Source organism: Condylostylus longicornis, unplaced genomic scaffold (assembly GCF_029603195.1).
Source record: "Condylostylus longicornis isolate FDR11 unplaced genomic scaffold, ASM2960319v2 ptg000137l, whole genome shotgun sequence".
Classification (NCBI taxonomy): domain Eukaryota; kingdom Metazoa; phylum Arthropoda; class Insecta; order Diptera; family Dolichopodidae; genus Condylostylus; species Condylostylus longicornis.
This window is the reverse complement of record NW_026578105.1, coordinates 863,094-881,373: the sequence shown is the minus strand read 5'-3', so window position 1 is coordinate 881,373 and position 18,280 is coordinate 863,094. Positions and strand designations below refer to the sequence as shown.

General features: G+C 23.8%; 1 protein-coding gene across 2 annotated transcripts in view; it reads left to right on the top strand.

Moving 5' to 3' along the window:
* Positions 1–18,280, top strand: part of LOC129615585 (uncharacterized) — a 47,240-nt gene that overhangs the window by 18,327 nt on the left and 10,633 nt on the right. For both annotated transcript variants that reach the window (XM_055530850.1, XM_055530851.1), the window contains exon 3: positions 9,289–9,907. In XM_055530850.1, the coding sequence (XP_055386825.1) occupies positions 9,289–9,907 (619 nt within the window). The remainder of the gene's footprint in view (positions 1–9,288; positions 9,908–18,280) is intronic.

The following is an 18,280-nucleotide window of genomic DNA, read 5'->3' as shown; positions in this document are numbered from 1 at the left end:
CTTATCTAGAATTATCTAAAATATTCATATTAATTTTATTCTTCCAAATGGAAATGTTCTCCAATAATACTTGCATTTTTTACTCAAATTGTAATCCTCAACAATATTGGTCTTTGTTTTATATAATTATTATTGCTTAATTTTTAATGAAAATTCTATTTTGAAAACAAAACAAAAAAAAAAAAAAATTTCAATCTTAATTAAACTTATCTCATTTTTCTTTTAATCACCCGATTATATGCAATTTAAAACTAAATTAATTTTTTATTTTTTTCGCCCAGAAGATAATTTAATTTTTTTTTTTTCGTTTTTCTTTTTAAAACATAAAAGCACACTAGATTAAAGAAGAAATTATTTTTATCTATTATCCTAATTTTTAAAAATTGCATAAAAATAAAATTTTTTATTTTTAAATAAAAAACAAAAACAAAAAAATTTAAAGATTATTTCGATTAAGTTGTGAAACTGGTACACAAAGCAATCACAAACGATATAGTGATAAAAAGAAATTAAGAGAGTCTTGGTTTGAATTGGTGTAATTTTGTTGAGCACTTAAAATTGATTTAATTTGACTATTATATTTTCTCATATTTGAAATATAAATGATTTAAATATTTAAGTCAGATACTAAGCATATTTTTTACAATTTAAAAAAATAAGACGTAATATACTTGCCATTAAAATATTAGTGTATTTAATAAGAAAATTTCGTGGAGAAATAAGATGGCATTTGGGTTGTTGGAGAGACCTTCCTAGGGTTCAACAGGCTGTAGAACTTCTGGGAGATTACAATCAGGGGAGCTTTTATAAAATCATAGGGTTGGTCTAGAATCAGATAAGAATTCTTATCTTAACGGAATATTGCAAGTTTAGAATACGAGGAGGGTCCGGTGCAACTTCTGGGAGATTGCAGGGCCTTCACCTGCTGGGGAAGTGAAATACTGAAGAAATCCGTACTAACTCTGAAAAGAAACTGCATAACCTGCCGGATCTTTCAAGTTGCCCGAATTCATCAGGAGGGTGATTTTCAAGGGGATGTTGTACGGGCTTATCTCACATCTAGTTAGGAAGCACAATAGATCTTTTTACGTTGGTCGCGGTGCATTTTTACCCCTTCCTTACAATCTACAATATACAATGAGAAAATTATTTTTTTTAAAATTACATTAAAATTTATAATGTTATTAAATACAACAACAAATATTTGGTGAATTTTTTTATTATTCATCGAAAATTTTCTATATTCGTAATTATACTAAAAATTTTCTCTGAGTCACGTTTGCTATGAATTTTATATGCAAACATATACAAACATATGTGTTTAATTCATTCCATTTCATTTTTATACTCGTATTATCTCTAGAACGTTCTCTTAAAATAACACATAATAAATAAAAAAGAATTTCCAACAAAATATAAATTAAATCAGTTTTACGATAAAACATTGCTATTATAACAGAATATTGTTTTTATTAACATAAAATTTTGTTTGTATATAAATATTTTTGTGTGTATGAGAGAATGTGTATATGTATTATTGATAAATAAATATTTTATTAATTTTATTGAAAATCATTTTAACTTGAAAACATAAAAAAAAAAAATAAAACTTTTCTAATTTTCTAATATTTTCGAATAAAAATGAAACGAAAAGAAAAAAAAAATTAAACTTTTTTGATCATTAAAACTTTAATAAGTATTAAATAATTTTAATAAAATATTTTCATCAAAATAAATTTTATTTTATGTTTTTATTGAAATTAAATGTAAATTGAAATTTTATTACACTTGAATGACTAATATAATATTTCAATTATATTTATTATATTTCATATATACATACATAAATATACAAATAATTAATCATTGGAATTTATTGTAGCCTCTAGCGGTATGAATATAATTTGTTAATATATTATATTTTAAGCATAATATGAATGAGATGCTTGTAATATGAATACATTTTATAATTATAATAAATTTTTGAATTTTAAGTATAAATTTTAAAATTAATACCAAACCAATAATTCAAATCGATTGAGCATTTATAGTACAATGCTTTTATTAAAAGAAATTCTATACAAACTACACAACAATAAAAATTTCAATTATAAAACACATTCTATATATATGTTTGATATACATATATCGAACATAACATGAATTGGATAATGTTTACATGTACATAATCTCGCTTCAAAAATCCCGATGATAACACCATGTTAATCGATTTTCTAAAAAATCTGCAAATCTGTTTTCTAATTATTAAAAGAGAAAAATAATATTAATTTTCAAATTATAACCAACAACCATAATCAATAATCTCAAGAAAGTTTTGACAAATAAATGAACAATTGTTATAACATTGACATAATTAATCTATTTGCAAAATTTATTTTAATAAACTTTAAAAGTTTTAATCAAATTCATACATCTTTAAATATACATAATTATTGAATTAAAACAAAGTCATGAAAATTAATGTACTTTCAAAAAATTAGTAAAAAAAAAAATTTAATTTAAAATTCATTTAGTCCCTTTAAGCTATTTTTAATTTTACGGTTTATGTTATAAAACACTATACATTTTTTTTTTTTTAGTAATTTAAATTGAATTGCTTATGAAAAGTATCCTATAATTATGCAAAATGAAACCTAACATTCCATTTTTCTTTCTTTTTTCTCTTTTTCGCTTTTTCTTATTCTATTCTCTTTCTTATTCTCATATAATAATCATATACCACTTCAAAACTATACATTATAATACCATAACAACTTAAATACAAAAAAAAAAAGAATTATACGTTCACAAAAAGGATAACAGCAATATCATAAGGAGTAATGCAAGAAAAAAATACAAAAATCCTTAATTTTGTTATAAAAAAAAACAAAAATGGATTCCGTTTTTTTTTTTCTTCTTCTTAATTCTTGTTCATATTGTTGTTATTTTCTTATTACTTTTTCTTACAAAGTATTTGTTTAGAAAAATGAACAAAAACAAAAATCCTATATAATAAATTGAAAGTACACTCAAATTATACTATACATGAAGGATTCAATTCAATTTCTTAAGAGTTTTTAATGAATAAACGAGAATACTAAAAGAAAAAAAAAACAAAAGAAAACTAAGGATAATTTTTTTTTTCTATTTTCTTCCTAATAAGAAATAGAAGTTGGTTAGTTACTGCTACCATGAATTTATTTTTTAAAGAAATGTTAATTTACTGTCTCAAGAACTCATTAGGACAATAATAGAAAAATATTTTTAAGCGTGGAATTAAGTTAGTTTTTAAAAATTAATATAAAAATTGAAATTTTCCATTTACTACACATTAAAACACACTAAAGAGTAAGTGAGATAATATGAAAAATTACAAAAATTTTGAAGACCTCAATGATAATTCACCAATTAAATTGGAAAAGCTTATTCATTCCGAATTTTTTTCTATATAAGCACAAATATTTGCTAAATTTTATTTCGATTGCATTCTGTCCAATAATGAAGGTTTTATGTTAACACCAAAATTCTTAATGGAGGCGCATTTCTTCATCGCGGAGATACGTAAATAAACTATTTTTAGTGAAATGTACATATATGTGTTCACTCGTATGTGTCTCAATTTCAGTTAAACCAATTTTGATAAAACGCATTTATCAGCTTTTTTGATATTTTAGATTCCGTGAACTGAACATTCATCAAAGGGCCGAATTTACATTTTTCGTATGTGAGAAATTATCAACCAATTCCTTAAAATGAAATGTTTGTTCAAATTTTTTCTCAATTCTAAAATGAAATTAAAATTTTTAAATTTAAAAAAAAAAATTTTTGTAATTTATAAGAACTCTAATGTAATTTGCATCTTGAAAATTTCAACCAACTCTTGATTAAATTGAAATTTTTTTCTTTAAAAAGAGAAATAATGAGAAAAGAAAAAAAAAACAATCTCATAATTTAATATCAATCCTTATTTTGTGCGGTCAACCTTACAAGAATTCGGAATATTATCCTTTTTTTTTCTGGTAAAATAATTTCTTTTATGATTCTTTCTTCATTTTTCTTCATTTTGCCTCTTCTTAATCAAGTTAATATGATATTTTATAAAATTGTGATTTATTTTATTTTTCCATTTTTTTTTTTTGTTTTGAATTCCGAAATTTTCTTGTTTCACCATTTTTTTTCTGATTTTTGTTAAGATTTCCAAAAAAAAAGCAAAAAATTTGAATTGCAATTGAAAATTTAAAAAATTCAAAAATTTTCCTTTTATGAAATTTGTCCTTTTTAAAATATTCTTTCATAAATATTCTTGAAAAAAAAAAAATAGCAAAATTTTAAGATTTAAGGTATTTAAAAATGAAAATTTTTTTAAAGGTTGATTTAATACGTAAGTATAAGAGGAAATTATGCAGAAATAATTTAATAAAAAAATTGTATGATTGTAGTCAAATATCTAATTTTGAGGTAAATTAATCAAAAAATCAAACTTTTAAATTTTGTTCAAAGGATTCAAGAAGTACAACTTAATTGTAAAAATTGAAAAATTTTATTATAGAAATATAAAATAAATTTTATAATAAAAAATAGTTTTCTTAAATGTTAAATGTTTTGATTGAAAATTCTTTTTATGAAAAATATTTTAAAGAAAAATAATATTTAAATTAATTTAAATTTTTAAAGTAAAAAAAAAAAATACTTTATATATATACAGGCAATCTACAGCTTTTGTATAACTATTTAAAACCGTAGCATTCTTAAGAAACCTTTTTCTACAAAATATTTCAAACAATAAGTTCAAAGGTATTTGTTATCTTTAAAATCCAAAAATATCTTTCAAGTTAATTATAATTAAATAAATGTTGGTATATACATATATTTTTAAATATAATTTAATTTACATACATATATACTATATAATAAAATTTTATTTGTACAATTTTGCTAGCGAAATTTCCTACTGATTTAATTTTTTCGCTCTGAGCTATAACCATCATATTATAAACGGATGCTTGAAGATATATAAAAAAACATTCAAAATTAGCCGATGAAAAGAAGATTTTTTTGAAGAAAATTCTGTTATTGGCTCATATTCGAATTATATTTATACGAATTAGTATATCAAATCTATTTCTGGTCAAGTAATCCGATATTGCGATATTGTTGAAAAAATTTAAAAGAACGCTAAAACTTTTATTGCCAAATATTTCCGTGTTATTAATCTAGGTTCAATTATACAATAAAACCTAAAATATTTGTCGAAAAAAACTCACAAATCTCGTATAACTTTTATTGTATTAATTGAAAACTTGTTTTTATTTCGAACATATATTTTGTCCGCTACATACTCATTTGTTATCAAAGCTAAAGTGCAAGATTATCTTCTTAAATGCTATAAATAGTGAATGAAAATAACTTTCTTATAAAATTATTTTAACTTAAAAAATTAAATTACAACTAATTACATAAATTTATTCATGAGTTTATACTAAAAATATGCAATAAATTTATAATCAGTTATTTATGGTACTCATAAAATATAATTTAAAATAAATGGTACTATAGCTACTAGCTATAGTACTTTTTAATAAAAAATAAACTTCTATCCGGTTCTTATGTTATTGACATAATTTTATGTGCCTATGACACCATGAAATATCTTTTGTTTTAAATACCAAAAATTTTATCTATTCCCAAGTATTTTCTAAGTATACTAAGTAATTAGTATACTTTTAAAATTAACAAGAGTGTAAGCATACAAATATAAAGTACATTCATCACACTTTATAAAATATTTAAAATTTTTCTAACTGATCCATGAATGACATTAAAAATATTCAGTTTTTTTTTTTTGCCATTTTTAGCTGACAACATCATTACGCGACCATGTACATAATATACAGTGCAAAATCAAACTTCAAACTGAAAGCTACCAAACACAATGAAAATGTTAAAATCAAATAAATGCTATGCCAAACTCAATTTAGGCGAGTATTACTTTCACGGACAAATAGAGAATGAATTTCTCTCTTTACCGTGTTTAATTTTAGGAAGTAGTCATATATGTACTTTCTTTTATTGGAGTTCTTCATGGGAATTGAGGTGGATCCGCCAATTCATCACTTCAGTAAACTCCTCGTTTCTGGCACCTCAAATAATCATCACATATTGAATTCAACCTTGGGACTTCTAGTGTCATTTTTTGAAGTTAGCTCATACTCTCTATTTCACCAAAATGCGCCTTCCTCTTATATTTTTCTTTTGTTTTCTATTTGGGCTTCTTCTGTATCATGAATATCGTAAATTTTATCATATTTATTTAAGCATTTTCCTTTGTATTTCATTACTGCATTCAATTTATTCTTATCCTCTAACATTATACAACAGTAATTCCACATTCTTAATACATGTTGACTCGTTAATTCTCTCGATTCCTCTTCCGCTCTCCTGTGTTGCACTCGAAAAAATATGAAAGCCAGCGGTTTGTGAAAGCGAGAAAAACAAACTAACGGACCTAAAACAAAATAACGGTAAATATTTATCATAAAACTGTAGGAAAAGTAGGAATAACTGGAGAAGTAGATAATAGATAACAATCTTATATTAGAATATAAAATAGGAATCTTATATTAGAAATAAGATATAAAAGCTAAAGGCAGACTTTCAAAATTTTTTAATGCAATAATAGATTTTTTTTTTTCATGAAAACTGTTAATCTGCACAAATATTTATAAGAATAACTGTATATGCGTGCACTAATGAAAAATTATGATTACATCCACATATTATATACCTTTTATACGCAGTATCTATTATAAAATTGGTACTCTTATCTTTTGGGTTAATATATACAGAGTAAGTGCACACAAGGATTTTATTACTGATTATCATATTAATGATTCTACAATATGTTAAATATTTTATACAAAATAAATATACAATAATTTACATTCATATAACGGTTTGTTCATACATTACATGAAACTTATAAAAGTGTAGGATGAGTTTACTCTAGGGGAGAGAAGATCAATTTGTCACTATCTGTATTTTAGGTATGGAAATAAATTTCATATTTTATGAAAAATTTGATACAAATTGGGGAAAGGAGATGTATAAAATTTTTATTACGTATAGTGTGTGAACAACCTCTAATGTGTTACATAATATTGAATATATGAATATATGTATACGTATGTAAAAAAATAGATAAACATAGAAAATACTTTTTGAAGTAAAAATTTTTTGGAAGTTTTTCATGATTTCTCATATACGTATACATATATTTTTTTAATATATTATCTATTCTGAGGATAACACCTGTTACTAGATAATCAGTATATACATACATACACATATGAATGAATAACCTACTTGTATTATAAAAAATTATGTCAATCATATAAATTAAAAAGAGATTCAAAAAGATTTTAAGTATCGTTATAAAGCAATCAAACGGTATAATAATACATATAAAAACGTATAGAGAGGAAAAATTTTATACCCAAAATCTTAATGAATTTTAATAACCTTTTTGTATATAAGTATGTACTTCACAATTCATATACGTATAAAAAACCATAGATAATAATATAAGAGTAAATATTAATATGTACATATACTTTTCTTATAAGTGGTTGTAAAAAATATAAAAAATAAGTGTTATATAAAGAATACAGCGATCTCTAACAACATTTTTAATACGATTTTTTATTAAAGAGTTGTAATAAGGCGCAAAATACAAAAAGAAAGTTTTTCTTGGAAAAAGAAATATAAGGAAATTTCAATATTTTGATCTTAGCATGTTTTAGAGAAATTTTATTAATTTGCATATTTGAAAATTGTAATCAAAATTAAAATCGTATAGGTACATAATGCGAATTTCTACACATCAATTAAGGCTCACTTATGTATGTCTTTAATTAAAGTGACCACTAACAAATGTATCAGATAAAAGCCATGTAATAATCACTTTTGGCTTCCACCTAAACTATTTCTTACAAACTGTCTATGAATTCTTAACTGCTTTGAAACTTTTCTTTTGTTCACTCTGGTTTTACTTTAAATGCAAATCTTTCATAAAATTGTAATAAACTAATAAATAGTTCTTCTGCAGTAATATTTTTATTTCAAATTATTTAAAGACATGAAACCACTTAGATAATTTTGTTTTTTGAAATTAATAAATTGAACTTTGTTATTCTATTGTATTCCACAAATTATGTATTATACAAGTATTAAAAATTATTGAATATTAAATTAACTGAAATTTTGTCAAAAGTTTTTATCTTAATTAAATTGCCACCAATTTCATTTCTTAATTTTGTTTATTATTTTAATATCTTCAATTTGAAGCGTAAAATATTTACAAAAATAAAACCACTACACCGCATTAAATTATGTAAATTATATTGTTAAATTAAGTGGAAAATACACAATTTTTTGGAAATAATCAATAATCAATATTATAATATTTAAAAAGAAAATTAATTGAATTGTTTTATTAAAAGCAAGAATATTTTGAAACGAAAGAAGTAGTAATTAATGTGCTTATTAACTTTATTTCAAACACTTATTTTTATTAAGAAATCGAATTTTTGTGGTAAAAGTTTTCAAAATTCTGACATCAACGTAGCCTGGTGACAAATATTAGAATTTAACATTTTCTCATCATATTTACTGTCAGATTTTTTAAATGTAATTTGGAGGAAATTCATTTTTAGCAAAAATTTTGAAAAACGATCAGGTGATTCAAGAACTGATTGATTCGAAGCAAACTGTTAAATTGTGATTTGACACCAGACTTTGTCGTAAATTTAATTTTTCGTATTATAAATAGTATCATACAAATAAGTATTCCAGAGAATTAGGATATGCACATTTCATTCGGTAGATGGCTTCACATTATTATAAAAAGTAAACGTCAAATCTTCAAAATTTAAATTTGTAGGTTAAGCGTTGTCTTCAATATAAACTTAACAGAATTTTTATACCAAAGAGTTCATTAATACAAAAAAAACAAGTCTTCCATTTGCAAACTACATACACATTTAGGATTAGGAATACTCCAAATATAAATAGTTCAAAAGTCGATTTGATCATGGACAAACCCCAATTTACTGAAATTATTGAAAAGGTAAACTAATATTTAGATGTTTGCTCCATTTCTTATGCAATTTTCTACTTTTCGCCAAATTTAATATTAAAAATATTTTTCGTTATTAAATTTTATTTTCGATTTAATGATAAAAACAAATAGACTATATTGTTTTCTTTTTTTGTTTCTTTTATCGCTAACAGTTTTTCCGGAGAATTACACAACAAGTCCGTCATCATCTTCATCAGTATCGTTATCGTCGTCGTCATCATTATCTTCATCATTACCAACATCATTGCCATCAGTTCCATCGTTATCATCAATATCATCGGCATCATCAACGTATACAATATTTAATAATCAACAACAACAACAGCAGCAGCAACAATCATTAATCGATTTGGATAGCACATTATTAAAAAATTTACTTAACATATCAAATAATCCACCAGAATTGATTGAATATTATGAATTAGATGATGATATACCAACATCAACATTTCAATCAGTATATGATGTGGGTAAAATAACAGCATCATCACAATCAATTACAATAACAACGTTAATACCATCAGTAAATACAATAACCACAAAAATAGAGGAAGTACCAACATCAATAGTATCTTCATCAATACCATCATCATTATCAACATCATCGGTATCATCAATATCATTATCATCACAAATAGAAAAGACATCATCATTATTAGAAAATATAACACAAAAAACAACAATAATATTAACAACACAACCACCAACACCACCACCTGATATATATCCGGATCCAGAAGAAGTCAATCGAAAAATTAAAGTATTAAATATGTAAGTATTTTATTTCATGTATATATATATATATATCCATTTTGTATATCAAAATCCATAAAACATAATGTAAAAAGCGTGGAATTTAATTTGGCAAAACGCACATAAATAAGGTTATTGGATAGGGATTCTATACACAAAATAATAATTAAGTCCATAGCTTTTCAAATAAATTGGATTTTATTGCATATTTTTCATATTTTACCAATTTAAAAAGCGTTTTAAACTCATTAAAAATGTTTGTTTTCGTTTTCAAAGTTTTTAGCTCTCTCTACATTGCTACCACCAGCATGTAACGGAAATGTAAGGAAAGTCTTCATCTTATTGTTTTAATACTTCGATGTTGTAAAGTACTTCATTCTTATCTTGTTAAGCAGTGACTAGAGCTTCAGATTATTTCATTCCTCAGCGAATTATTTTATAACTATGCGAAATCTAACATAACGCTTGATAAAACGAATATGTAACCCCTGTACGCATTAAATATTTTTTTGTCTAATGCTAAATTACGTTGCATCCTTTTTCGCATAATTTCTATAATATTGACACACTTCATACTAATTTTGGTATAGGTATATAAAGTGAATGAAATCGAAAATTTACACATGCTTTTATACTATTTTAATATTACATACCTATATATGTACACTAAATTAAAAAGGTTCAATTTTCCAAAAAAAATTGTAAAATAAAAGAATTGGGAAACTTTACCCATATATGTAATTTTTTTTTTCGTTTTAAACACAAGAACTTTTGAAGGGATGATGTAAAATAAAATTTGAGTGGTATTCAATCAATTTTAGCATATCCATATATACTTACATATACATATGTATATACATATGTATATTAGAATCTTAAGTTATATTTTATGAAAATCAACATAAAAAACATAAGTCCGCATACATAGTAGGGGTTTTTAGGGGAATATTGATTTACTTTCATAATTTTTAATATACATATAAAATATACCGAAAAAAAAAAACAAAAATCATTCATTTTTCATTGACATATTGATCTCCTTTTCAAGAAAATTAGAAAGGACGAATGATTTTTGTTAACTAAGGGGAATAAAAATAATATACATAATATGTATATGCATATCTGTAATGTTGCCCTTTAACAGTATATTTTCTTAATGTACCAATAATTCAATAGTATATGTACATAGAAATAAGTGATAAAGTATGAGTGATTACAAAAATTGACGTCAAAAAATTACCATAAAAATTCTGTGATCTTTAAAACTAAAATAGATTTCAATTTAAGTATGTATAAAACAAGTTCTAAAATATAGTAGAATAAGCAATTTTTTATTTTCATTCCTACCTTCTCGTCCAATAATTTCTTAGTGATATTATATTTTGCTAATATCGACATTATGTAGGCGTGATAAATAACACTTGTTCTGGAAAATATGGTTTATAATCTTTTGCAGCGACCTTTCAAAATATAGTAAATAATAATATAATGACATAGATTTTTTAACATAAGCAAATAAAACATACTCGTGAATAATAGAACTAGTATCGCACACTTGAAGAGCATTGCAAACTTTGTTAGGCGTCAAATCGATAACATGAATTTGAAAACAACTCTCTTACATAATATGTAGCTGTAAATAATATTGATTTAATCGCCAATATAATGAAAAAATAAATTTTATATGATAAGAGTTCGATATAAATTACAAAAATAATGGAAAAATTTCTATTGATAAGAAGACTACAATTATTATATAAGAAAAACAAATACACATGTATGTATAATAAAATCCAAACCACTATCGAGTAATGTAGGAAAATGTATAATATACGTGTAATGATATTTATAATTGTTTACTGTAATTAAACTATATATTAAATTTAAAATGGATAATCATTTGCTTTTCAAATAAGCATACCTATTTACTCTAAATTATTTGTTTAATGTAAACAAGAAAGTAGATTCAATTAAATTATTTCATTTATTTATTTAAAAATGTTAATGATTATAGTGAATCTACAGGTGATATAACAATTTTTAACTACTTGTTACTATTTTCGAATGAAATTTCAAAAAAAAATATGTGCTCATCAATTTTATATTGTCTTCCTATATCTGTAAAGTTCAAAAGGAGAAATGTTAAAATCTTAAAATATAGGTGCTAAAATTTTTCTATACGTCTCGATGTTGCGCTCTTCTAATTATATACATATCTCAAACCAGTTTTTCTATCATTTTTGAAAACTTTTCTCTCTTACACGTGGCAGCTTGAAGGAGTCTCATTTTTCAATTATCTACAAATATTTTATTCCTGAGAAGGTGATAGCAATAAATTCAAATTTTGTAAAATGTCAGACTTCTATTCTGTTATAACTTACCGAAGTTTTCTTTAATATTTAATTAAATAAATTAGAGTAATGTAGTTCAATCTTTATTCTGGAAGAACTTTTTTTTTAAATATGCTACAGGCAAATTCTGTATTTAATATTTTAGTCTAAACAAATCATAACATTGAAAAGGAAAACTATTTTTAAATTTTCATACTTTCAAAAAAATTAGATTTTAAAATTTTAATTTAATATAATGAAAACAACAACAACAAAAAGAGTCAAACATACATTAGGAAGAAATGTTTTTCAAATACAAAAGATTTTTGATAACTCTTTAACTATATCTGTATGTACGTATATGTGCTTTGAATTAAGGAATTTAGAAAGCTCTCATAGAACAAATTCATATAGCCAACCCACATAATTCATTAAGACATTTGAATTTTTTCCTTTTTTTTTTATTTAAGCAATAAAAGGTAAAATCTGTTTAAAAAATAATTTTAATTAAATTGTTAACTCGCGTATGTTTTTAAATGAAAATGTAAAATTAATCCTTTGATTTCAAAATATACGCAAATTGGATTTTTATCTTTCTTAATTTGCGTTCTGTTTAATGAAATAAATGTATAGCACCAGTAGAACCATATTCATTGTGGCTGATTCTATATAATATGGAACAATGAAATTTTAATACGAAATTTAATACCTTGAAAAATGAAATTTATTATAAATGAATATGAGAGTAATTTTTCTACCTATGTTATGTATATTCATTTGAAAATTGATGTTAATTACAATTGTTTCCATTATAATCAAAAATTTTCTAATTTCTGACATCTGAAATATTATTGTCAAATTAAAAATTTTATAAAATCAAAAGAATAATTTTTAATCAGTATTGATGGAACAAGTTTCATTATTAAAAATATGACTGACAATCATTCATAGTAGCTTCTCTTTAGCTAATGTATTCAATTCACATTGAATTAAATTCCTGTAATATAGAAGGGATATAATAAAGTAATAAGAAAAGGCATAATTAACTTATATAATATTTGAATATGAAATTTCCCAATCAGGTTCATTTATCGGGTTAACAAAATTTCGGAATTTCCGTTGTAATAAATTACCCGCACGAGAAATTATACCCACGGATACTAGCATACGAATGAAAATATAAGTATTCTCAAAAATGTTAATTAATTATCATCCTCCCCCGCCTCTCTTTTTACAACAAATTAATTTTATATAATGAATTCGCATAAATTTTTGTTAATTTACACAAAATTTTAATTAATTATGATAATTAATTGAAAGTTTATATAGTTTAATAATTTTGTTATAAAATATTTTTATTTTTACCATTCTCAACAATAAAATATTTATTGTTTTTTTTTATACTTTTTAAAATTTTTCATTAATTTAATTAAAAGGTTTTAAATACAAAAATTATACGAGAAATATTTCTCTTGTAAATTAGAACAGCAATAGACTGACAAAGTTTTGTTTTTTTTGGGGAAAAAAGATTTCTAAAGTCTATAATTAACATTCTTGGTAAATATAAATTGCAATTTTCACTAATTATCGACAAAAAACAAAAATAAGAAAAATAAATAGAAAACTTATTGTTTTTACATTGTTTACTTATGTATTTATAAACTCTGTTCTAAGTTTTTTACACACACATGCGACAATATACAAAATTTATACAAAATTAAATTTTTAAAAAGAAAATTTTAAAAGTTGAACTTTTTTTTTGTTTTAATTAAAAATTTTGTAAAGAATGGAAAATATGTTACAAATTAATTATAAAAGAAATTTTTTTTTTGTTGTTATACCCATTTAAAATTTCCATTTTCTCTTAAAATTTCCCAACCTATACTCTTAATTTCTATGAACATTTTATAATAGTAAAAGTATATCCAAAAATATATTTGAATATGATTAATAAACACAAATCCAGAATAAAAAACTTTAGAAATGTTGCTATTATTGTTTATTCGAGTTGGAATTTAGAAGTTTTTACATCTCTTACTAAACTTAATATAAAACTAAATATATATACGTGTTTATCGACTTTACGCTTGGCTACATTATACATTTGATAGTACTAAAATTACGAATATATTACGTTTATACTAGGTTTATAAAAAAGAAATATTAGGTCGAATTAGCTCGAAGTAGCACCAGGAAATTAAATACATTAGGCAATTAAACTAAATTGAGAATGTACACTTATTATTCAATTATACTTTTAAACCAAGCAGGGGTTTACAAAAAAAAAGAGAACGAAAAACGTGTTAGTATAGAAACTAATCCGAATTAGGCCAAAATTATTCAATAGCATTTTTTTATTGAAAATTTAAAAAACATTTCCATGAGACTCTGAAAAATTTTCTTTGAATTTTTGCAATGTTGCCTCAAATAATCGTTTGACAATTCGACTTTAAAGTTTCCAAGAAGGGGAACACATACATATTAACTAAAATAATATTCAAATGAGTATCATTTGTAATATCATAAGAAAATTCTTGGAAAATTCATAAATTAAACTTTAGGAAAAGAAATAGTACGTAATTTATAATGTATAAATTACATAAGCCCATACACAAAATAATCATACATAGTTCACATATATAAGTCACATATGTATGATGACCATAACTTTACATAAATTTACTAGAATTTCAACTTACAAAAAAAAAAAATTTTTGTCGCATTTTCCACCTTTAATAAATATAAAAATTTATTAAAATTTACGATCATCACTTCATTAAAAAAAAATTCTAATCTTAGTCTAAAATGTATTACTATATATAAGGTTTCATTTTCACAAATATAATCATACTGTAATAATATAGATGTTAGAAATATTTTTATTTTATATTTAAAAAAATTTTTATTCCCTCATTCTTATTTTAACCTAAAAAAATTTTACTTATAAAATTTTTTAAGGTATTTTTTATTACTTATAAAATTTTCTCTTTAATATTTTAGATTTTATTATTATGAAAAGTAAAGTGCTGATATATGAACTCTTATACGCATACACATAGTTATAGAAGAATTTTATACTAAATTTCCTAAATTAGTTCCCCAAAATTAAAAAAAGTTTACATATTATGAGCAGCATACGAGTACATTATCTGTATCTTTATAAAATATGTGTACAAAATAATGAGGTATATAATTTTTAAATCGGCTTGTAAAATTAAATACATTATTAATTATACACATACTTATATACAATTATTAGCACTTTTCCAAAAAAATTTTGAAAAAAAGTGCTTATTAGTTTCACTCTGTCCGTCCGTCCGTCCGTCCGACCGTCCGTCCGTCCGTCCGTCCGTCCGTCCGTCCGTCCGTCCGTCCGTCCGTCCGTCCGTCCGTCCGTCCGTCCGTCCGTCCGTCCGTCCGTCCGTCTGTCCGTGTGTCTGTTTACAAAACTTCTACATTCTTAAAGATAGAAAGCTGAAATTTAATACGTACATAGATCTTTACTAGAAACTTATTTTCGTAGAACAAAATTTTTACCTATCTCCCCCCCTCTAGAAGTTATACCCCCCCAAAGCACTAAAAATGGCCTATTTTAACTATTTGTTGCAATGAAACCATAAGCATTTTTGAAATTTTTCAAACGCAGAAAGGCAGTGGCTTGCTTCCACTACCGCGGTATACTATAGTTAAATTTTAGAAAAACAAAATGGCCGTTCAAATTTACCGTTATCTAAAGTCCTTTTTTTCCAAATTTTTGATGTCGCTTTTCTTCTAGACCCCAGCCTGTAGAAGCTTGAAATTTTAGGGGCTTTTAGACATTAACAAGTAGTTCATTTCGTTAGAATAAAATTTTTTTCCATCTCCACCCCCTCTCAAGTTATGGCCTCTTGAAATTTGTAAAATTTGAGTTTTTGACACCTTATATTTCCGAAACCGCAAGCATTTTCAAATTTCTATAAACACAAGAAGCTAAAGGTAAATTCCATGACATTAAAAAATATAATTATTTTTCTTAACTCACACAATTAACCCTTAAAATCGAGCATTATGTTAACCCCACTTTATATTAATTTTTGCTTTATTTCAAAGACTGCATGTATGCATCATCCTAAATATATGCAATCCTAGAAATAGTTTTGTATATGAATGAAAATAATTTTAATAGTGTGGTGGATATACATAGACTGTTTTTAAAAGCAGAATTTTCACTTGTTGAAGGGAAAAGTGCTGCAATACAAACCATTGGTTTGACCCAACTTTATATTATATACCATAATATTATGTTGAAAAATTCAAAAAATTTTTAAAATAACTTCATATATTAATAAATATTATTTGTACATATCTGTGGTTACAAGTAAAGTTTGTGTCTTGAGTTTATGTAAAAAATCAAAATTCTCTCAATAAGTTTTATCATTCTATCAAATTTGATTAATATTAATTTGCTTAGTTCCATTGTTACGGAACGAAATATAAGAATGAAATTTCAATTCTTTTAAAGAATTCAAACAAAATTTTAAACTATATTTACTCAAAACACGATTTTTCGACTTAACAAATTTTCTCATAACACAAAATATAATATACATTTATTCATATATCGTATATACATAATATATCATGATTTTATATATTTATAATTTCTATCAATAAAATATTATATTTTTTTTTAAATTATATACTAAGGATATTCCTTCCTTTAAATCTTTTTCTAAAAAAGATAAATACATATTTCAATATTAGTAAGAGCGGTTGTACATGAATATACACATCGTATAAGTACATATATATACGTAGTATAAATATATGCATACATATATGTATGTTGCATGATATATTGTGTATATTAAGGAATTTTAATTTTTAAACCATAAAAATCTAGTAATCTAGAATAACTCTTTAGAAAAGCAGAAAAAAAGAAATGTGTAAAAGCACCTTTATGTTCTACATAATATTATGTGTGAATATTATAGTACTTTAGTGTAATGAGTCCTATTTGTTAATTAAACCTATTTTATAAAAAAAAATTTGTATTCAAAATTGCACCAAAATTGTTTTATGAATTTGTTTTTTTAATTTTTGTCAATATTTAAAAAAGAGTACATAGTAAAATTTTGAATTTAAAATTTGGATTTCAAATTGAGGAACACAGTGTTGCAACTACACGAATTGCCAAATTTGTAAATAGTTTTCATAGAATTTTCGATTTATCACTTGAAGAGATCGATTAAAGAGCGAATGTGCTGACGGATATACAAACGCTACATTATATGGTATTTTATATGATATATAATGAGTCCATATAATTAATTGTTAATCAAAAACAATAAGAATTTCTAACTCAACAATAAGAATTTCAAATGATCAAAACTTGGTACATGAAATTTTATTATTGAAATAAGGTCATTAGTTAATATTAATTTTTTTTTTTATTTTTATATACAATACACATTAGTGACCAGACTGGGCTTTTAATTCGACTCCTTTCACTTAAAGGACCAGTGCAATAATTGCACTGTTTCAGTTAAATTCAGTTAAAAGACCAGTGCACTGCACCATTGGTCAGGTCATTAGTCAGGTCATCCAACGAATAATTCCTATATAAATATTAAAACATATAAAGTTCATTATTCACATCTGCAGTACTACCATTTTTTGTTAAACAGCTTTTCTTTGGTAGGCCTTGTTACCTCGAAATACTATATATTATATTTTTATATTATTATTATTATGTATATTTCTAGCATTTATACTCGTATGTACACAAATATAAGATATTATCATTTTTATATATGTATGTATATATAGAATTATAAGCATAATAATGTACACATATGTAAGAGATTTTGCCACACATACCTGTACTTTATACATACAGACATATTTTTATATTTATATATTTATTATAAAAATGTTGAAGTGGATTTATGAGTTGGAGTATCCACTTTAATATTATACAATGTGCCCAGAAAATCTGGTTTTGGCATTAATGGAATTGTGAGTTCCAATTAAAATTCTCAAAGAGCATAAGTACCGAAGAAAAACGAGAAAAAAAAAAAAA